Source organism: Manis javanica, chromosome 2 (genome assembly GCF_040802235.1).
Source record: "Manis javanica isolate MJ-LG chromosome 2, MJ_LKY, whole genome shotgun sequence".
Lineage (NCBI taxonomy): Eukaryota > Metazoa > Chordata > Mammalia > Pholidota > Manidae > Manis > Manis javanica.
In genome coordinates, this window is record NC_133157.1 from 172605672 (window position 1) to 172629138 (window position 23467).

The 23467-nt window shown below is 33.2% G+C and overlaps 1 protein-coding gene across 1 annotated transcript in view; it reads left to right on the forward strand.

The window, feature by feature from the left end:
• The window catches only part of LOC140845365 (cyclic nucleotide-binding domain-containing protein 1-like), a 203331-nt gene that overhangs the window by 17206 nt on the left and 162658 nt on the right, over positions 1-23467 (forward strand). The window contains exon 3 of the mRNA XM_073219434.1: positions 20588-20660. Within this exon, the coding sequence (XP_073075535.1) occupies positions 20588-20660 (73 nt within the window). The remainder of the gene's footprint in view (positions 1-20587; positions 20661-23467) is intronic.

Here is a 23467-nt window from a genome sequence, read left to right on the forward strand (position 1 = left end):
TCACCTAAAGAACAATTGTAATTGTGCGTATTACATACACTCAGGTATTTAGGAGGAGATAGTAATGACTTCTTGAATACTCAATCACAGTTTGATTTTCCCATTTTTCTGTACAAAACTTGCATGTTTATAATTTTAAAAAGCACCAATGTTAGGAGAAGCCAGGATTATTTATGGGAAAGAGTGATGTTATATCTGTTTTATTCAGTTACTTTATTCCGCCAACTTAGATATTTATTTATGTTTCTCTTTTTATATTCACTTATGATTATAATCATAAAACAATTGGCTTAAGAAATACTTCCCTCAGTGGATTCTTTGGATGTATGCCCAACCATCTATGAATAATAGCTTCCTCCTCTTAAAAAATTTATTTGCGACCTTTACTCTTACATGAGGAATATTGTGTGAATTGGAGGAAGGTTTGTTTGTCTTCCAACATTAGAACTGTATGTTGCAAACACTGTCAAAGACCCAAAAGTAGAGGGGCCCCATAGTTAAAGTGATGGGCATAACTGATACTCAGAAGTCATTAGAGCTATCACTATCTTGGATGTTTTCATTTATTTCAATAGTAGCCATAGATGGTATCATAAAATCAAATAATTTTCAGTATTGAATTTATACAGAGGATCAGGAATCATGTAAATGTGTGGGCCTGTTGTGGTTGGACTGACATATAAGTACACAGAGACCAGTGCAGACTTGGTTGTAATAAGTTCCTCATTTTCTTGTGGCCCGCCAATAGCAAGTTCCCAAGTTTCTCTACCTCACTTAATGGGCAGGAATTCTGATGACTGTTCTGATTCTCCCTTTGGGGCTCTCATGCTACGGTGCTTCCTGAATTGAACTGAAGAAAAGAAAATGACTTACCAGGTTTAGTATTTTTTTCCCATTCTATATTGTTTCAAAGATAAATTAGGTACTTTGTAGGTATGTTTTAAGTAAGATATACTAGTGCTGAAGGGCACTGCAGTGCTCCTTAAATCAATTGGCCCATAAGTAGTAATTTGAAAATTGTAAGTCTTATTCTTATGAAATGATCTCTTTTAACTTAAAATTGTATATTGACTGAATTCTTAGTTGTTTTAGATATCTGTTCTAAGGTTTCAACTCATTCTGAAATCTGTTTTTATTGTAGAGAATATAATTCAGGTACTTCACGAAAAGGGTAAATGCTGTTAGGAAAGAAAAAAAATATACAATGACTTCTGTTTGATGAAAACTCAAATGTAAAGGCCAAAGTTTATTAGTAGTTTTTTTTTAACTTTTTATGAATAGATAGATATAACTGGACCTAACAGCAATTCTAGGCAGATTTGACAATTTACCAGGGGACTGCAGAATTACTCTGATGCTTTTGAAAATACAGCTAAGAACAGACATCTCAACTAGGGTCATCATCAGTCAACTGCTCAACTTGACAGTCTTTTTCAATGTTTTGTCAAGACTGCACTAGAATATTTTTTTTTCTTCAAAGAATCTTTATGGTATTTTCCCCAGAGCACCTGCTTTTAGAACTTAAAAGTAGGTATGGTATTCTAAATTTGAAGCTCAAAATATGTCTTAGACTTTATTTCAGTCCAATAAGTATAATTTAATATGAAATAAGTGAATATAACATTGAGGATCTTTTTAAGGTTTTTAAATGATTCATAAACTGCTAATATATTTTTAGAAATGACTGATGCTAATACAACTCCACTTATTTTCTCCTTACCATGTAGCTCTCCCAAAATAATTATAACCGTCATTATCATCATCATCATGCTCAAGAAACTTGAAGAACTAATTACATGAAATTGTGAAGCAAGTGATCTCTTTTTTTGAGCAGTTGACAATCTAAGAAAAATATTATTGGTGCATATTATTTAAAAATACCTGCACTGCAATAAGATACTAGTGATGTATGTCAAGTCTTTCCTTCCATTGCACTGTGAAGCCACAGGATGGCTAAGTAGAATGAAGCAATTTTTCAGTATACAATTCATTTCAATTGTCCAAGAAAGAAGTACACTCAAGTTTAAAATAAATTTCATAACCCCAGTTGCTAGTTGAAAAGACATAATTCAAAATTAGATCATTTGAATTTTCTAAGTAGCACCCGGCACAAAAGTCTAATTGTGATGAAAGCCCTTTTAATTAAATTGCCAGTTGTATCAAAAGTAAAATTAATTTTTACTTTTTCAAGAAACAACATATTTATATAAATTACAGTGAAAATTAATAATTACAAAGTTAAAAATTAAAATCTGTAAGACAGTGCTTTAAGAATTTTATGTTCTTATAGTATAATGTAGTGTGTTCAGAACACCCAACAATAATAATGCTTTGAAAAGATAGATTTCATTAAATGTAATGAAATGCATCAAGTATTATAAAGAGATCTTAGGATATTTAGGTAAACTGTTTTTCCCAGTAACCAACCAACCATCTTGAATGATGATATATCATATATCATCTGTCTCTCACACATACACACACATGTAAATACATAAATCAATCTGTACCTGCATATGCATCTATATCAGTCATTGGACATGAGCTCCCCTGGAAAGGGGGTGTCCTTGGGAGAGGCAGTGTATTTTGTAGCTGAGACTTAACCTGTGGTTGGGGCAGTAAGTCCTTCCTTAGAGGATGATTCTGGCAGTTCATTTCCATGTCCTAAATATGATTACAATAAGCCAGTTTAACTGATATCCTTAGACAGTGCTGGTTTGAAGGGACAAGTTAGAAGGGGAGAAGTTGCTGAATGAACAGATGCTTGAAATCACTGACAGAATATTTAAAAAGTGTTAAAGTTGGAAAGAATTTTCCCAAATTAAAGTATGAGTCTCTTTAATAGGTTCTGACAGCATTACACACCTTAAAAGCTTGAAAAGGCACTATTTTTAGTACTATAGTATAATAATTGATGTTCTTAATGATAATCCTGAATCAACAAGCTAAAAAAATCTACTTAGTAGCTCTGTTATTTTATTTTTATGTTAGAAAGGTTCCCATTTAAATGGTGAAAAAATTTTAAATATGTTTTAGTGCTTCAAAGTGTAATTTCAGTTATCTAGAAAACATTTTATTGATTTTCTATCACCTTGTGAGATTGCTTTCTGATCTAGATGCAGGCAAGGTGAGGGGCAGCCAGAATGGGTAGTGTTCTTGGTGTTGCAGGGCACAGAGTCAGGGGACACATGATGTGGCATGTTCTTAAGAAGGGGAATAAGGACAGAGTTGAGGAGGAGAGAGTCCAGAATTAAGCTACTTGTGAAAAGAGTCATATCATATTGAGAGCAGAAGTCAATTTGGGAATTAAAAAGTACAGAGCTAGAGACAGTGGAACTGATGAACAAGGTTATTAGCACATACATACAGATAAGACAAACCTGAAGGAATTTGCAAGGCAAAGGATAGGTGCCCATGGGGGCTTTTAGTATAGTTTATTCACCAATCTGAAGATGTGGTATAGGATAAAGAAAACATTAAAAAAAAGCTTGTGTAAAACTGTGTTATAAATTATGCTATGAAAAAGCATGGGTAGTGTATTAGTTTCCGAGGGCTGCTGTAATAATGTACCAAAAACTGGGTGGCCTAAAAGCAACTTATTGTCTTGGAGTTCTATAGGCTAGAAGTCCAAGATCAAAATGTTTGGCAGGGCTATGTTCTCTCTGATGGCCCTAGGGGAAAATCCTTCCTTGCTTCTTCTAGTTTTAGGTGCTTTACTGGCCATCTTGGGCATTTCTTGGCTTGTAGACCCATCAGCTCCACCATGTTGCCAACTTCTCCCTTTGGTTTTTACATCCTCTTCCCCTCTGTTAATGCTCAAATCTCCCCCTTTTTATAAGGGCATAAGTCATATTGGATTAGGGCCCACCCTAAGGACCCAATTTTAACATGATTATCTCTGTAAAGACTATTTCGATAAGTCTTTATCTGTCTATCTATCTATCATCTATCTATCTGTCTATATTATAATCCACATTTTGAAGTATTGGGAGTCAAGACTTGAGGAAATAAATGTATAGGCCCAAGATGGAGACTCTCTTGATGGATGCCATGTCAGCAAACTGAAACAGATAACTTTCACATTCCGGTAAATGCTGCACTTGAGTAAAAACACACTATGTCTAACCAGCCATTCCTCAACTGCCAAGAATCTGTAATGATTACTTTGTTCTAAATAAGGTCATATATGCAACTCCAGCCAAACAACATAAGCTAAATACATTTTTCTTATTCTCTGGTTGCTTGCTTCTATAGAAGCTTGCAGCCCTGTTCCTTGCTTGGCAGTTGTCTGGACTCTTGAGAATGGACACTGCCCGCTGCATGAAATTGTCAAACAAAATTTACTCAGATCAACTAAATTGTTCTCTTTGATTATTTTAACAGACCTAAATGTATCATTTACTGGGAACACAGTAAATCCAGTAATAGGTAAAATCTTGTCAATCCTACACCATAAGCTTTAAAATTTCATAGAGTTATCCCAGATTTTGTCATTATGTTGTCTATCACTTTTAATTTTTGATATTACACATTTTGTCTTTGGAATTTTTATGGCTATTTTACTGAAAGATTGGGAGAACTACTCTGGAGTTGGTATCCAGATACCATTTTGAACTGTATTGTCACTATGTTCTTTTGAATGTATCTTGCATGGTGATTTGGTAGTCTTTCTTAATATTTTTAGGAAACTGTTTAGAAGAAAAATGGAAACCAGATAAGTTAAAAGATGAGCAATGAGTTGATGAGATGGATTTATATTATGTTACTGGGAAAGGCCAAATCTCTTATTCCATATATCTTCTAGTGGTTCTACTCTGATCAAAACCTGACTGATACAGTTGGTAGAGGAAGCAGTAGTTCAAACCCTGAAGAAATGACTAAGGTTTCTTTTTTAGAGTCAACCAATTTAAAAAAGTGAGTCACACAAAATTTTGAAAGGCAGTTTTATATATCATAGAAAATAGATAAAGCATCAGAACTGATGTGACCCAAAGCTGTGTTTAACCAGCTTTTTTTGCTGGATAGTTGTTCCTCTCTTTATTAGGTATTTGACCTAATAAAGCCAGGGATTTGCTTCATCCAAACCATTTGTTATAGCCTATAAATCTGTTCTGTTTGTTGCAGATACCTTGTAACAAAATAAAGATTAATAGAAATATTCAAATAGACATCAGCTGTCTTTCATGTGACTTATAGTTTACTAATGTATGAACACATATGCATATTTTTTGTTCAAAGACATTGTGTCTAATAAGTACTAAAATGTAGTTTTAAACAACAGCAGCCACCAAGTAACAATAAAAAAACCTGGAAAAAATATATCTAGTAACAGACTTGCTTTCTGAAAAATAAAATGTGACTAATAGTTCTCTAGAGAAAAAGTTCACAACAATGAATATTTACCTAAATAACATTTTATGCCAAAACAGCCCTATAATTTATAATATTATAGGCCACTTCAGAAGTTGCTCCAGGCCACCTCATGCAGATAGTGGACTGTGTTGTGCAAATTATAGTGATTTGTGGAAGTGTAAAGTGGAAGACTAGAGCAATAAAGAAAGAAGAAGAGTGCTCTTCCTTGAATCACTGGGGAAAAGCACAGCTCAGCACCTGTCTCCAAGCAACTTTGAATAGTGCAGTGCATTGAAGTTCAAGTCTCTGAAATGTCAAACTTAAAAGACAGTGAGAAAACATTAGAAAAAAATGACAAGCAGCTGATCGGATGTGCAGCTCATTGAATATAGTGAATGTATCTTCATAAAAGGCATTTATGCTATGGTACACTGGGAAGCATTGCAAATTTTGGGTGGAGAGGGAAATAATATTTACACTTAAATAAGTGCGGGAAGGGGTGGCAAGTAGGAGGAGGAACTTGGCTAGACAAAAAATTTGTAATCTGAGCTTCAATCATGACTCTTTCTTTATGTGACTTTCAGAAAGTTGAACCTAGATTGGGTGAAGTAGTGGGTCCAATTCTGTCTGCTCCATGAGTGAAAATGAGAGTCAGATGTTCAGGGAATAGAAAGGGTGCTCAGTAGGTTCACCCCAAGAAAGAAGAAGTACTTCATGTGGTTCACAGTCTCTCTGAACACTGCCATGTCTGTGTTTTACTTCTCTGATAACATAAATTCCACAGATTGGAAAGGATGCCTAAAGAGTAGGCAGGATTAGACAAGAAACTTGTGCCATGCACACCTATGTGACCCTTCTAAATACTTCTCTAGGCAATTGTGAATATAGCCAAGTTAATCTTTGAGACTATCATAGTTACACTAAAGAAAATGAAAGAGAGGAAGGAGAAAGGGACATTATTTATTTTTCGTTTTAGGTGAGGGAGATATGGTTCCAGTCTTTTGGTTTTAAAGTGGATACTGTACTTTTAAATTTAAATGAATTTTGATTACCTGTAGAGCAAAATGTTGTGAATTCAAAGTAATGCATCTGGAGAAAAGTCAAGAGAAAAATAGACTGTGCTTCTAAAGTATATTTGCCAGCCAGTATTCACAGCATGCTTAAACAATTGGGTAATTCACATTTTCATTAAGAACAGGTAACTTGCTGAAATAGGGCCTACCTTCTAACAAAAAGCATTCTCATCTAAAATAGGTCTGGGAAAATGATTGTTGAGTGTGTTTTTCTTAGCTTGAATGGGTGCTGAACCAACAGTTTGAAGAGTCAGCCAGAGTTTGAATCCTAGAGATACAATTCAATGACTGGAAGACCTGGGAAATTTATCATCACCAAGACTGTTTACAAATTTGTAAAATGGGAATAGTATTGGTTTCTGCCTTGTAGACTTTTTCAAAGATTGAATTAAATAAGAAAGAATGCTTGGAAATCACTTAGCTTGACAGTTGGAATATATTCTATAAATGTTATCGTTATTCAGTTGTGCTCATTTAAGAATAGAAATTTGAACAGAAATGCTATGAATTAGCTTGCTATTACCATGTTATTGAGGTAAACTTTGATCAAGTCAATTCAAAGACCTTGGTAGTAAGTGGAACACAAAGGGGTTCATACTTTCAGAGTGAATTTTGAACTGACATCAAAATACTGGGGCACTTTGTGACCTAGTAAAAGGAGTACTTAATATGCTACTCTCGTTAAAATTCTTGGTAATATAAACATTTTATACTCTTTCTATATTTTATTTAGGAAAAATCCACTACCTTCAGTAAGGAGATTCCATCTGTTTGTGAGTGCCTATAAAGGGAAAGAATTTTAAAGTAAGAGAATATACTTTAAAAGTTTCATAATAAATGGAATGTGTTTCAGATAATATTATTTGGAAACCATCATGGGAATTGCTAATGCCATCAAGTCTGACAAGGATTTCTGATCTCAGTAGTTTTTCAGACTACATTGTTGTTATAATGTTTAATTATTCCCTTGAACAGTTAATTTCATTTAAGGTGTTTTTATTGACAATCATCAACAGTTGATAACATCTTGATCATTTTAAACAGTCATCCTCCAGTATTAATATGTTCTGCCTTTCCTGCTGAATATTTATATTTCTTATAAGAAGGACTGGCATGAAATCTTACTTTGATGCTGTTGGTTAAGACTATTAAGTCATTTAAGAAAGATAGTTTATTTGTGTTTTAAGAAAGCATTTGTCTGTTATATCCTTGAGAAATATCCTTGATTTTTAAAAATCAGATTGTATCTGGATTAAGTTTCATAGTGATTTATATATTAAAATGATTTTCTTATTTATAAATGAGATCTCAAAATTTCATAGGTATTTTCTGAAGGATTTAGGCAGAGAAAATAATTGTTGAGATTTATGGGTAAAATATAGTTTAATCAATTTGGTAAAGGAGAGAGTTGCAGATATCCCATGCCTTATCTTTTCCTAATCTGTTCATTCTTTCATGAACTCCTGAATCCCTTTTCAGGTCCATCTTCTCTGGTCCTTTTGCCATAGGTTAAAAGACCTGTTCTGCCCTTTATGGTCTTCTTAAGTTAATTACCTACATGTACCTCAGTTTTCTTATCTATAAAATAGGGTTAATAAATTATAAATACCTTGTGGGGTTGTGAGAGAAAAATATGTATGGGGTGTCTAAATCAATGCCTTGTAAAAAAGTACTCATTAAATATTGACTATATCATCATCATCATCATCATCATCATCATCATCTTTATCATCATCATCATCATCATCATCTTTATCATCATCATTATCACCATATCTTCTGGTCTCTGTTTCAGTTAGTGTAGCTGCATCTATCCTAACACAGAATGCAGAATCTTAGAAATTCCTAACTCATTCTCCCTTGTCTCCATTGCTCATCAGCCATCATCTGTGACCCTGTCCTACTTCAAACCTTCTCCTGAACCCCAAAGACCCCTTGCTTGGTGTTCCATCCCTCTATCCCTCTCCTTGTATTCTTCAATTTATATTCCACTAGTCCTAGAGGTCCAGCTTCAAAACAGACCTATTTAAAATTCTGAGCCACTGTGCGACTGTGTAGTTTTGAACAAATCATTTATCCTCACTATTCCCCAATTTCCTTATTTGAAAATAAGTATTTGCCTTTCTCATGTGGAAATATTATGATGCTCAAATGCATGCAGAGCTCTCACTTTACAAAGTGTTATGCAACACTAGTTATTATTAAGACAAACTAAAGCCTCAGTTAGAGGAGATGTAAGTAAATCTTGGATATGATTGGGTTTAATCTTACATTTCAACATGATTTACATCATTCAGTGAATAACATATTAATATATGTGTGTATTAATAATATATTAGTATATGTACATATGTTAATATATAGATATATTAATATATAATCTGGGATAGAATTGGGCCACACATACAAGAAAGAAATGTTGGTAAAGTGTAAATCGCTCACTATATAATTATTGTGTGCTACTATTTGCCAGAACCACGTACAAAGGGAGCTCAAAGTGTCTGTTCTGTTTTTAATATTAGTGTAAAGATGGCACACTCCAAGTAGCACTCAAATTAGGTAGTGGATTCTACCTAAAATGGCAAAAGATTTGTTAGTTGAGGAAACTTACACTACTGCTTTTTTTGCTTTCATGGCTGCTACTGATAATAGTGAATCACACCTACTGCTTATTGAGGATTTGCACGTGCAAGGCACTATGCTAAGCATTTTAAAACATCTTATTAATGCTTATAATGACCCTGTAAGATTGAGGTATTATGGCCATTAAGGAGTAACATAAATATATAAATATATAGAGAAAACTAGAAAAGATAATTGCTTACATTAATTGGACAACTGTGTTATATGAACTCTATTAAGTGTTAGCTGTGTCTATATTTTTCCATCCCTCAAAATAACCTGATGGATAGATATCTTTCTATTGTACAGGAAACTGAGGCATATATGTATAACTTGTACTGTATGGCGGAGCTCTACTGGCATCTGAAACTGTGTTTACTTGATCCTTCATATGATGATAATATACATGTAAAAGTACAATGTGGTTTTCTATAATTGATTCATTCCTTTACACTGGTTATAGTGAAGCCTGTAGTTAGGAGTGGCTAGTGTATTTTCTCTGTCCTGCTTATCATTCTTTGTTGTTTTGTAGCTTCTAAGTCATATACTGATCCATTTTGCCAGTATGTGGAGGCTATTTTCTGTATGATTGTTAAGACTTTTGCTTATTGTCTTTTTAGGCTTTGCTATTTATGTGTTATATACCTGATCTAAGGGGTTACAGAGGATTTGGAAATATGACTAATTAACATTTATCCAGTAAAGCTATTTGGATATAATATATGTTATGCTAGTGATTCTCTAGACCAATAAAGGAATTATTTTGGTAAATTTTCTGAGATATTTATTAAATTATGCAAGTGTATCTTAATTTGATATATTTTTTCTAATAAATACAGTTATATTATACCAAAGTGAAACACTCCAAATAAGGCCTAGTTTACAGGTGTAGTGACTAGCACAGCTCTGAAAAACCTATCTTGTCTGTAGAGCAACAAATTATACAAATGCCTGTGGTTATATCTGCTGAGAAATTTGAACCCTTTCTTTAGGTAAATAATAACATCAAATAGAAGACCATTTCTTTATGATTTAAATTTAATATGCATTTCAAAAACATGTATCTCTGTGGCAAGTACTATGAATATTTGTACATGAATTTACTGTTGCTTGGGCCACATATTGTAAAAGACTGACATGAATCAAAAACAAGATTTTTTGCTTATAGACAGCATATTATTTGCATATTTTAGGTAGATATTCAAGTGTGTATCACTAATATATTAAAAGTATTATACCAATATGTATACATCAATTGCCAATTGAATCTGGAAAATGGAATTTCTTTAATAACATATTGATAAATTGGAATTTAAGTTGTTTATAGGTTAATCTCACAGTAAAATTTACCATTTTGGAGGACATAAAAATTATACTTCAGAGCAATTTAGAAATGAAGCAAAAAACTTAAGTTTAAGTGAGAAAATAATGAATTTTTTTGTATAGAGTGTTCATTTTCTATTAGCAAGTTTGACATGAACTGAACTAGGCAGTACAATTATCATTTAAGTCTCATTTCCATATATGTATATTTAAATAAATAAATATTCTATTTTATTAATCAGGATAAAATTACATGCAGATTATATACAGTTTGGTTAATTTGGATATTATTTGTAGCCATTCATGTGAATATATATAACATAATTTTGTGATTATTATAAAGAAAAGACAGGTAATTTTTTGACTGCACTTTGAAAAGACAGATTGGTTAATGATATAATGTATAACACTTTGTTTTACCAAATGAGTTTTGTGGGTGACCAGATTTAACTTATGTAAATGTTTTGATAGTTCTATTTTTAAATATAAACATATGTATTAAACTGTTTAAATTTAATTGAAGCACTTTTTCACATTAATTTATTTGGAAATGTTAATAGTATATAGAAATTATCATGTAAATTTGGTTATTGTTACTATATAGATACAGATTGAGTACCTGTGGTTATCTTGAACAATACATCTATAAGGTACTACTGCTAACTATGTAGCAGGAATAGGTAGAACCCATATGAATTGTTTATTTCAGAAAAGTATTTAAAGCATTTTAAAAGTATTTAGTCCATATAAATTTCTCAAGATTTACCTTAGCAAAAATAATATTATTACTAATAAAAATGATAATTGAGTGATTACTTATCTAGAAAATGTGCTAGGACCTGTATATTCATTTTAAATTTAATCTTCATAATGTTTGTCTGATGTATTACCATTACCTCTGTTGTATAGATTAGTATATTGAAGCTAAGGTAGATTAAGTGGCTTGCCCAAGATAATTTTACAAATAAGTGTTTGAAAAGTGACTGGACTTAGGAGGAATGTCCAGGGATTGACAATTTAATATATCTAACCACCAAAAACAAATCATGTGATTATGACTGTTCTTGGAATGAATTTTAAGAGGCTTCAAAAAAGAATTAAGCAAAAGCATGCGAGTAGGGGCGAATTTGTGATTTACTGGATTCTCTCTGGATGTGTAGTAGCAGATACTAGTAGACCAGTACACAAAATCATAAGGATTACATAGGCTTAGAGAAAATTTAGTTTTTAAAATAGTTAATTTTGTTCTCCCCTCTTAAATGTTCTTATTTATTTGTATTGTCACTTTTCATATTTTGTTTTAAAAAATTGTTTGCAGTCAAGGTCCAGTTTTATGTGAAATCGCTCTGATATATATCTTTCATTATATATTTTTTATGTATGAAAGAGAGAAAAGAAAAAAGAATATGAAAATACTTAGAAAAGAAGGGAAAAGAACCAGATAAATAAACAAAAGTAAGAACTGATGAAATTGGAACCAGAGAGGAAACTGATCAGTATGATCTTAGGACCTTTGAAAACCTTGAGCAAAACTACTTGTCAAAGGAAAAAGAACATTTAATGTAGTCCCATCTGTTTAAAATCCATGAAAGATGAAGAAGTAATTTATAATTAACTTTCATAAGGAGGTCCTTGGTTCTTTGAGTTTTAAATATGAGAATGAGAAGAGAATAGATCTGGCGTAGTCTGTCAAATGTAGGATTTATCAAGGAGGTACAGTTGGGATGGCAAGAAACATTCTGAGGTGGAGCCACACTAGTGAAGGGAGCTGGCTAGTTCAGAAGAAATACAAGATGAAGAGCAGTAAGACTCAACAAGTTCGAGCTTATAAAACAGGAAATACATTGAATCAGAAAGTTATGAACTAAGTTTATTGTGCAGATGTAACTTAATAGGAACTCTTGCAAGATAAATGTGTTACTTTTGTGATGTATCTGAAGTTTTCAATTCTGGTTATTAATATTTTCTAGATGAAGTTGGTCAATAAATGGTTATCATTCTACTAGTCAGACTCAGTGTTATTAGTCACAGTCTTTCTGTATATTATTCATTACAGTTATGACACCAGGAAAATATTTTTAAAGACCTTCAGAACTAACAGAGATTCAAAAGATACATTTAATTAGGACTCTAAATCCTAGGCATTGCAACACACTTAATTGTGAAGCAGAAGAAAATGACCAAAACATATACCATACTCCAGAGGAATATGGTTCAATATAATAAAAGGTGAGTTTATTGGAGTACGATAATTAGAAGGAATGTTGTACCCTATGTATGCAGCTATGGAGAACAATATAAATACCCTGTTGCTGCTACATGGAAAGGGTCTCTAATACCAACTATAAACATTTAGTAGGCAGAAAAGGGGCTCTGGACTAGAAACACTAAAAAAAAACGATTCTTCTTTTATCTAAGCTAGACTCATTTGTGCTGTTGTTTTTGCTATTATCTGTGTTGGGGATTATAATTTTCTTTTTCATTCCTACTATTCACTGTAGCTCACAAAGGCCCCTTCCTAAATTCCACTGGACTAGGATGTAGCTCTTTCTGGTCTAGATTTTACCCTCAAAAAGAGTGCTGTAAGAAATGTGAACATGAAGATTCCACAGTGCTCAACCTATCAGAGAGCACCTTAAGGGTTCTGCTTTATGATGTCTCAAGACAAAGAGGGATCATTTTCCTCTGAAGTAGTTTCTGATAAGCTGCCTTTAAATTGTCAAGATGCCTCTGTTTTCTCTTTCAGCAGCCATTTTATCTCATATGATAACTATTAACAATGTGCCTCCTCCTCCACCTCGCAGTATACCAAGTGAGTGGGGAATATGTCGAGGGTCTATCATTGTTTTCAGTGATTTACCTCAGAAGTAAGAAGTGGGGTGCTTGAGGTTAGGTAGGGACATTGAGGATCTAATAGTGTAGTGTATGGAAAGAACATAGATGTGCAAATCCTGTCTTGTCTACCTGAAGCCCTTACAGTCCCGCAAGTCTCAAGTATTTCACTTTGTAAAATAAGAATGTTTATGAACTCTCAGAGCTTCAAATAACAAATTCTAAAGAGAGAAAGTAAAGACTTGGAGAAGTCACATGGCTCAACAGTGATCAGGCCCCTTGTTTCTGAAAGGTCTTCTGGCAGGGCCTACCCAGAGTCAGTCTTACTATTCGTGAGCTAATTAACACTTAATTTTCATAAGAAGTCTCATTAAGATTTTCAACGAAAGAAAGATAATTCCCATGATTCTTGCTCCGAAATTTATTCCTATTTCATTTGATTTTTTTCATAGTCTTTGATTTATAATACCATGGCAATTATAGAGTTAGTTATTTTGAAGTTTATACAATTGACAGTATATGCTTATTTAGATACTTAAAGTTGGAATATTTTTCTCAAGATTTGTTATAGCCATAAAATTTATAGGTCTAATATTTGATCACCAATAATCCTAGTGATAACTGAGATTTAAAAAAACCTTTCATATAACAAAGATCATAATTGTGATCTTTTTGACTTCAATAAACATTTGCTCCATTATTTTAATAGTCTTTGAGTAGGTTTATATGTTTGATTTGAAGCTAACTCATCTATTATTTTATCTTCCTGTGAGAGTCAACTCTTCCAAAAAAAATTTTTTTTTTAAATTAATGATCATAGTCTCCAGGGTAAAGGTTACACAGGCAGCAGGTGATACCCTTTGACGGTATATACTTAAGTTTTGAACATTGTTAGCCAAATACTTATGTTGAACTAATTCTTATATATGTTACTTTTATATATTCTTATTGTTATTATGAAAAATATCTTGTGTGTAGTCAAACTATTGTACTTCTATGTGAGTTGAAATGAATATTAAATGTAATTTTGCCAAAAACCACAGCTTCTACTCTACAGGTTTTCTTTGTGCAGAAGGAAAAACAAGTCATCTTAAGACAATTTCTTTAAGACCATTTCTTTTTTGGCAGCCTACAAAGCACAGTAGCTTGAGTGAAAAGATTAAATTAATTTAGAATCAGTGGGATGAGAGATGTGCTACTCTATATAGTGTCTCTAAGGACACAACATGTGTGAAGTGATAAAAAGATGAAAAATCAGCAGCAATTTAGATCTCAGAACTGAATAGAGCATAATGGAAAGCAGGAGAGCTCCCGATTTTCCCCTTAGAGGTTCCTGCTTGATGTTCTATGTCTGTGACTTCTCTTTGGAGATGTGTCCTGCTTATTTAGTAACTGTGTCTTTGTGCTAACTCTAGCACTTCAGCAATCTGTGTTGTCTCTTTTGAAACAATGATTTCATGAAAGCATGTGTGAAGATGTTTTCAATATATGATGTGACCTGAATATGAAGGAGGTACAAATTGGAAAGATGCAAAATGCAATGGGCATAAATAGGAAGGTTCAATTAAGGACCTTAAAAAAACCCAGCTAAAATCCTCTCTATTTGCAGATAACATGATTTTATATATAGAAAATTCTAACAACCAACAAAAATCTCCTAAAACTAATCAACAAATTCAGTAGAATTCAGTAGAATACAAAATTAATGCACAAAACTTAGCATTTCTATACACTAACAATGAATTATCTGAAAAAGAATCAATCCCATTTACAATAGCATCAGAAACAACAAAATACTTAGGAATAAATTCAACCATGGAGAGGAAAGATCTCTACTCTGAAAACTGTAAGACATTGATGAAAGAAATCAGTGAAGATACAAGTCAATGGAAAGGTATCCTGTGTTCATGGGTTGGAAAGAATAATATTGTCAATACTACCAAAAGCTGTCTATAAATTCAGGGCAATCCCTAATAGTATTTCAATGGCATTTTTAAACAGAAAAAGGAAAAATAGCTCCTCAAATTTATATAGAACCACAAAAGACTCCCACATAGCCAAAGAAATCCAGAGAAAGAAGAACAGAGCAGGAGGCACCCTACTTCCTGATTTCAAGCTATACTGTAAAACTATAGTTTTCAAACAGTATGATACTGGCATAAAACAAACAGGCTAATAGAATAAAATAGAAAGCCCAGAAATAAACCCAAGCATATATGATCAACTAATATTTGATAAGGGAGCTGAAAATACTCAATGGAGAAAAGTGTCTTCCATAAATGTTGCTGTGATAATTGGAAATGCACATGTAAAAGAATGAAACTGGACCCATATTTTAGACTACTCACAAAAAATTAACTCAAAGTGGATTAGAGACTTAAATGTAAGACCTGAAACCATGAAACTCTTAGAATAAAACAGGAATAAAGCTCCTTGTCATGGTCTTGGTATGATTTTTTGAATATGACACCTAAAGCACAAAGAACAAAATAAAAAATAAACAAGTGTGACTACCTCAAACTAAAAAGCTTCTACACAGCAAAAGAAACCATCAGCAAAATGAAAAGACAATGTGTGGAATGGGAAAAAATATTTGCATACCATCTATCTGATAAGGGATTAATAACCAAATATATAAAGAACCCATATGACTCAATAGCAAAAACAATCCAATAAAACATGGGCAAAGGATCTGAATAGACATTTTTCCAAAGAAGATATATGAATGCCCAACAGATACGTGAAAGATGGTCAACATACCTAGTCACTAGGGAAATACAAATTAAAACCAGAATAAGATATCACCTCAAGTCTGTTAGAATGGACATCATCAAAAGGCAAGATAACAAATAGCACTCTAATTTCCTCCTATCCAGCACACTGAAATCAGCTGCACATTTTATCAGTTAAACAATGTATATACATTTGTTGCCATTTTGCCATTTTGGCTACTTAGACAGTTGATGTAAGGGAGAGAACATATGCATTTTCAAACCCTTCCGGGACTATTTTTTTAACTCTGAAATTCAGATTTGCAAGTACTCTAAGTAGTTAAGCTTTGAGTCACTTACACAGTTTTTCTTTGAAACTTTCAAGTCTTCTATGGTCTCTCTGACTTGTGTCTCAGAATTCTTTACAGCTTGCTAACCCTAAGAAAATGATTGTTCTCTAAAGCAGAAAAGTCATGACACTTTTTATTCTGAATGAAAATTCTTTTAAAATCTTCAGTTAGAAAAGCCTATGGTAGTTTTACTACCTGGGTGAAATAGTGTCTGGTCTAGGTACACACATGACCCATTCTTATTAGAAGTTGATTTCTTAAAGAGACAAAAGGAAGAAAAGTCTCTTAATTTTTTTTAATATAATGCAGGAAACTGTCCTTAGCATTTGATTGGAGGAAACTTCTTTTACAGTTATGATTAGGAGTATGGTCTAGTTAGCTACCTTTGTTTGGGTTAATATACTATGCCTCTTTTTTCTTCATGCTTATGAGTCTTACCCTTCTGAGAAAGGACAAGTTAGAAAATACACTTTATATTTTGATACTGGTTTATCTGGAAGAAAGAATTTCTGTGGTTTAACGAAAGTGTTTATTTTTTATTTTTTATTTATTGCTGTTTTTCCAGTAACAAAAAGGTTTCAGGTTCACAAGATAGTTGAGGCACATTTTTCTTGTTCCATTAGAAGATGTAGAAGGAAAAAAAAATTTAAGAAAAGACTAGAGATACTTCAAGGAATTTAGAAACAAGATAGTACTCCTATGTGGATGTTTTTCTTTGCTCTTTTTTCATTTTATGGTGCACATTTACAGAAAACCTGAAAAAAAACGGTGTCATCATTCCTAATACTTCAAGGGCATTTCCTGTGATCTGAGTCTTCCAGTTCTTTGGTAGCTAAAGATTAAAGGAATGTCAAAATCTGGAAAATTGAATATTGCTCCATTTTAAAGTTTTAAACCATTCAGATAATAGGAGTACATATAAGAGAAAGAAGGGCTTGTCAGTAGAGAAGACAGAGAAGCAAACTGTAATGTGTAAGGAAAGCAAGGTTGAGAAAATAGCTGAAAGAGGTGAGAATGGATATTCCAAGAGGGAATGAAAGATGGAAAAGGCAGTTGAATGTATATGTCTCTGTGTTTGAATAATCAATATGATCCCTGTGGAAAATGCCACTGGACAATTTACAAAAAGAAATATTAGAAAAATATTTTCTCAACTTTATTTTTCAGTGTAAAAGACACCTTTTTCTTTTAAATCTCAAAGGAGAAAAGATGGATGCTATATTGAAAAAAAAAGCATTTTTTAAATTCTTTTCTTTTCTTACCACTGTTGTTCTTTTTGTCAGAAAACTTTGACCCTTAGAAATCAAGTTGTGGCAATTTAAACTTGAGTTCAATCATGACTGGGGGTTCAGGCAGGAATCCTTAAATTGCAAAGCACTGCACATCAGATTTCTTCAGTAGAGGTCACACTAGGTCACCCCTGAAGTCTTAAGGCTACTGCTGTTTTCTAGGGATTCTCTCCCAGAAGTACCTCTTGCATTAGTCCTCTATTATCAGTCCTTCAGCCTTCTAGATAGGTCCTCCATAACCTTTTATTTTAGGGTTAGGGTTAGGGTTAGGGTGTGTGCTCCCAGGGTAGATTTCCAGGGCTGGGTATTTAGCAGTCCTGGGGCTTCAATTCCCTCCCCGTTCTGATTCTCTTCCCCCCGCTGGTGAAGTGGGGTGGGGAATGCCCAGATCCTGGGGTAGCAGATTTATTACTTTACCCTTTTCTATGAGCTGTTCTATTCTCACAGATCTGGCTTGTGCAATCTTATTTCTGGTCACTCATTTAGGAATAGTTGTATTTGCTGTACTTTTCTATTATATATGGTTTTGGGAGGAGATTTCTGCCTCACTTCTCATGTCACCATCTTTTTCCTCACAAAACCCATTTTTAAAAAAACTGTATATCCGCCACCACAAGCATACTTAATTCACCATACTACACAAATATGAAAATATGAATCTACCTTTAGACAAACAACACATACAAAGAACCACTTAGATGAAACATTGGATTTCTCTATTTCAATAGTATGTAGTGGACCTTTTATCCATAAAGATAAATGGTTTTTGAATTGCTCTATGGATTTCTAATCTAGGATTAATTTTGTAACCACCCTTTTATATTATCTTTTAATCCTCTTTCAAACTTTACTCTGATCAAAATCTTTGATTTTATCCCCATTACAGGGTTAAGTCCCTCTACTTCTGTCAAAAGCCCAGCTAAGACTTATTTGTGAGGAGGAAACAAGACTGGAAAACAAATGTAAACTCTTTGAAACTTTTAAAACTTTATCCCTGTATGAAACTTGGTCACCACACAAGCTCAACTTCTGGTCTTTACATAGTTACAGTTTCATGTTGAAATTTTTTTTTAAACAAAACTGCTTCAAAGACAAGATTCATTGTGTTGCTCAACATCCTTTATGTAAAGACCCTTGTGACAAATACCTCTTGGGAATGAGGATAAATGTAGAAGCAGTTTTTTAGTGAATTGCAGTGTCCTTCTAGGCTGTGAGTACTATTAACCTATTATAGTCTTGAGTTTACCTTTCTGTGCCAAGCCTGGTGTAAAGCTTTACTCTCAAGTGCTATAGCTTTCCTCAGGCAAGGTGATTTTTCAGTTTTTCTGTTGTTTTCTTGCAGTTCTTATAATATCCATCCAGTGATTTTCATTTTTTTGTAAGCTGCTTTAACTGAAGTATGAAGATATTTTCTTATTTAAACCCATTTTTAAAGTCAGATTTCTTAAACCTTCAGCTTTTTCTGTATCTTAATAGCACTATCCACCTTTCCTCTCTGTACCAGTAACCAGGGCTATTTCCTACTATGTTCTTAAACTGGTTTTGGAAAATATATTAAATCAATACTTTGTAGGAGTCTCTTCTTAATCCATGTATTATCTAAAAATCTACTATAATTAAGATCCTATATAAAAAATGTTAGTATATTATAACTATTTTTGATATACTCTAGCTGTAACTCTGCTCATTTTAAACAATTAATCCATATGATGCTAAAATGTAAATAGGTAATTTTTTTTTCTTTTTTTTTCTTTTGGTATCATTACTGTACAATTACATGAGCAACATTGTGGTTACTAGATTCCCCCCATTATCAAGTCCGCACCACATACCCCATTACAGTCACTGTGCTAATTTTTTGTTTCTTAAGGCTTAACTGAATAATGTAGGTAATAAAATGCCCAAGTCATTTATTTAATGTTTTTGCATTTATTAAATGGTAGTGATATATGTAACAACCAGTTTTCTGTTTAAATTTCTCTTATTTTAATTTCATATTTAGAAAGTGGTATGTGTCATTGATGATTAATTTTTAGATCACAAAAGGATTAAACAAAAAGTCAAACTTTATAATTCAGTAGCTTGAAATTGAAAGGGATAAATTTGGACATGTCAAATTCCAACTGTTCATTATTGACATGTGGTCAGTGAATACATTTGAAGAAGTTTAAAAATGCATTGAGCAGATGATTTTCTCAGTACCTTTTCACTAAAGGATAGAATGATGTGCACGTTGGTGTGTGGTGCTGCTCTCTGTTTCATAGCATTTCTAGCAGCGTGCATCCTCCTGAGTAAGGGGAGGACCTGCGCTGTGAGTGCCCACCGTTGTTATGATGCTTATCATGATCAGTGCTCTATCTTCCTTTCCATCTCCTTTGAAGGATATCGGTTCTTTCTGTCACTAAAGGAAAATCACAATTAGTTTACTTCTTGGCTGTGATTACTATCTTTCAGCTCTTAAGAGATCTTATGTGATTTGCTTACTACACCTGAACTTCAGAAGGAGTTGCAGACTGAATCTAGACACTGAGAGGTGCTCTTGAAGAGGAGTTAGCTAAAGATAGGGACCTGCATAGGACTGAATGAAAATGACCAGAATTCTAGAGACAGACAGACAGATGGAAGAGATAGAAAGACAGAAAATGAGAGACTGAGACTGAGATCTTAAAAAAACTCTTCTTTGAATTGTCATATCTGGAGTTTTGGAGCCAGTTTACATTCGAAAGGTATAGGATGGGGATTCTTAAAGGCTTATTCTCAGAGTGACATTTTATGATGTATATAAACTTTGCTGGAGTTAGCAACAAACAATGCCAGATCAGATTTGACATCAATGAAAGACATTAAATTCTTTCTTCATTTTAATCACCCTATTCAGTTCTGCATTGGGTATCAAACAAAGACTATTAATACCTCCCTTCCATAGTCACTGAATGTTTTTACTGTGATGAATGTTTGCAATTAAACTCTACTTACACACTTGGTTAATGAGATTACAGAAAATTACTCACATTTTTAATTGATTTTTTTTTCAGAGTTGAAAATGTCTAAGTACATTGATTATGGTCAATTGAATTCATTATGCCGCATGAAAGGACTACACTACAGGTAAGTTATTCATGCATTTCTTTTTCTGTCATTCAAATTAATATCAATATGTTTGTGTCATAGATAAAATATAGTAATAAACCATTGTTGACTCTCAGAGGTATCTGATTTATCACACAGATAAAAACATTTGAAAACCTGGAGGTTATTTCTCCAGATTGAAGGGACAGAATGTATGTCATATTTTAAAGAAGCAATTTAGTGTGAAGCAAACATAACTCATCACTACCTTGGCACTAAGAAGTACTTAAAATGCCATCATAAGGGAAAAAAACTTTAAATATTTAAACAAAAATTATGAGTGAAATAAGTACTTTAACAGTGTGTAAGGAGATGCCTAGTTGAAATATACTGGAACCAAAGAACTATAATATATCATGGTTCAAAGCTTAGGATTCCTAAGATATGTGATGGTTGAAGATATAATTTTAAAAAATCTACTTTCTTGACAACTCCTTTCCCTAAGCTGAATTCTTGAAATTATAAAACTAGTTAGTTTCTTCCATATTCATCAGTGTCCATCCACTTCCTTCACTAAGAGAAAACCTCTCATCTTTTATGGGTCTGCTAAGAAATTGCCGTAAGTGTACAAACTTTCTCTTTGATTTTAAAAACGTCTCTAAATTGAATCCTTTTAACCACTTTGAATTGTTTCTGTTATCTTCATTCATCTTTCCATTTCTTCTCTCTCAGGAGAGCGTGCTTCTTTCACTCTTTGGATTTCTCCCAAGAGTGATTTTTTTTTCAATGTACTGCCTCCCCCTCACTCCCAGGGCCTTAAGGCACAGGGCAAAAAATTAAGTACATAACTGTGGAGTCAAGTTACCTGGTTGGACTCCTGACTGAGCCACTTAACAGGTGTGTGACCTGAGACTAGTTACTTAATTTCTCTTTACCTAATTTTTTTTATTTGTGAAATGGAGGTAATAGTAGTACCCATTTCAAAGAGTTATTGGGATGATTAAATGAGCAAATATATGTAAATTAAACAGTGTTTGGCATATGGTAAGCACTATATAAGTGTTTTTATAAAATTATTATTGTTTTAAAAAAAGCTCATGAAAATTTTTAACTGTTGAATTTACCTTATCCCTGGTCTCTTTGCTAACACATAAGAGGCTAGTTAGAGCTTTTGAAGCCAAATGCCATTTTTCCTCTCTTTTTCCTTTTGCCATCCAACCCAGAGTTTTTTTTGTTTTTTTATTTTAAACTTGTTTTTATATATTTTTTCCCACCTTGAGAGAGCATAATAGGGATTGAATCATTTACATATGGGTCTGCCAAAGTATCCATTTTACGTACATTTTATCAGCCTTCATCTTCCTGGTTTGATAATCCCTCCCAGTCAGGGTTCTCTCAGTCATCTGGCCCAGGCTCAGTCTGTTTGTCCTGCCTGACTTCTCTCTATTAAGTCTCACATTAACTTTGTCTTCTCTTAGACACAAATTCCCTGAGTTTCTCAATTGTTTTCTTTTGTGGCCCTGGCAGACACCAGGGGCCTGGGAAGGGGCATTGTATATATATTTTGGGTCATTCTTTTAGAAAAAGAATATAAGATTATAAATAAAAATTAGATATGAAAATGAATATTTATTTAGAATGAGAAAATAAATTACAACAAATTAATGAAGGCTTGGCAAGCCAGGTCCTTTCTCCCTGAGCCTTTTTTTAAGGCTATTTACCAGAAATGCATACATAGAAAGTATTTAAGTCTTTCAAAATTATGAAGCGTTCAGCTGATTTCAGCAAAGTGGGAAGAGATTTAAGAAAAAAGGTACTCCATATTTATTCTTTATATATATGATAAAAAGGCCCAATGAAATATACTTTTCCCTTATAATAAAAACAGAAAGGCTAAAAATTAAATGACTTAAGGATTGAAATTTTTATATGTGAAACCTACCAAAGGCCTTAGTTTTGATTCTAAAAATGTATATATTTATATATCTTCCATCTTCTTTGGATAGTTGTCCTTCCTCCCAGGTTCTTTCTGTGGCCCAGGGTAAGAGGATAGAAGGGAACTTGCTACTCTTCTCAACTTTCCATGTACCAGGTTGGCTCAACACCAGTTGTTAAAGCTACTCCTATCCTCTACCTGGGCAGAGGGGAGCCCTTCCACTGGATGTTATGTCCTTGCGTCTGTATGTCTATATAAACGTGTACATATTTGTACGTAAGGCAAGCCCCACTGTGTAGTAGCTGCTGCCCATATGTGTGTGGTCTCAGTCAATTGCTGTCAGATGTTTTTCTATTAGAATAAAGATTGACATATTAGGGATTTTAGTCACAAGTAAAAGAAAAACTGAATCACAAAGGGGGATTGGTGGCACTTTCGATTTCTAAATTCTTGGATGTAGGACTTTTCATCTCTTGTAGACTGCATTCCCCATGTGGGCAGGAGATTTATCTTACTGTTTATTGCTGCCTCTGGACATTTGATATAGAGTTCAGCATTTTGAATTGAATTACATTCTCATGTTTACTAGAAATAAGTATCTTCTTGCTGCTTTAAAAATATGTGAGTTTTCTACCTGTGTTGATTATGAGGATAGATATTTTTTGTGTGATATATATATATATATATATATATATATATATATATATATATATATATACATATATATATATTTATATTAGTATTATGTAGAGAGCTGATCATTTTTAAACATAACTTTTATAACTAGGAACAAATCCTGTTGGTTTGATATTCCAGTTTTCTTCCTGTACTATATACTTAGGTATATACTTGATTATGCTTTGAAGATTTTTTTTGTGTAGTCTATGACTTGATCAGTCAGCTCTTTAAG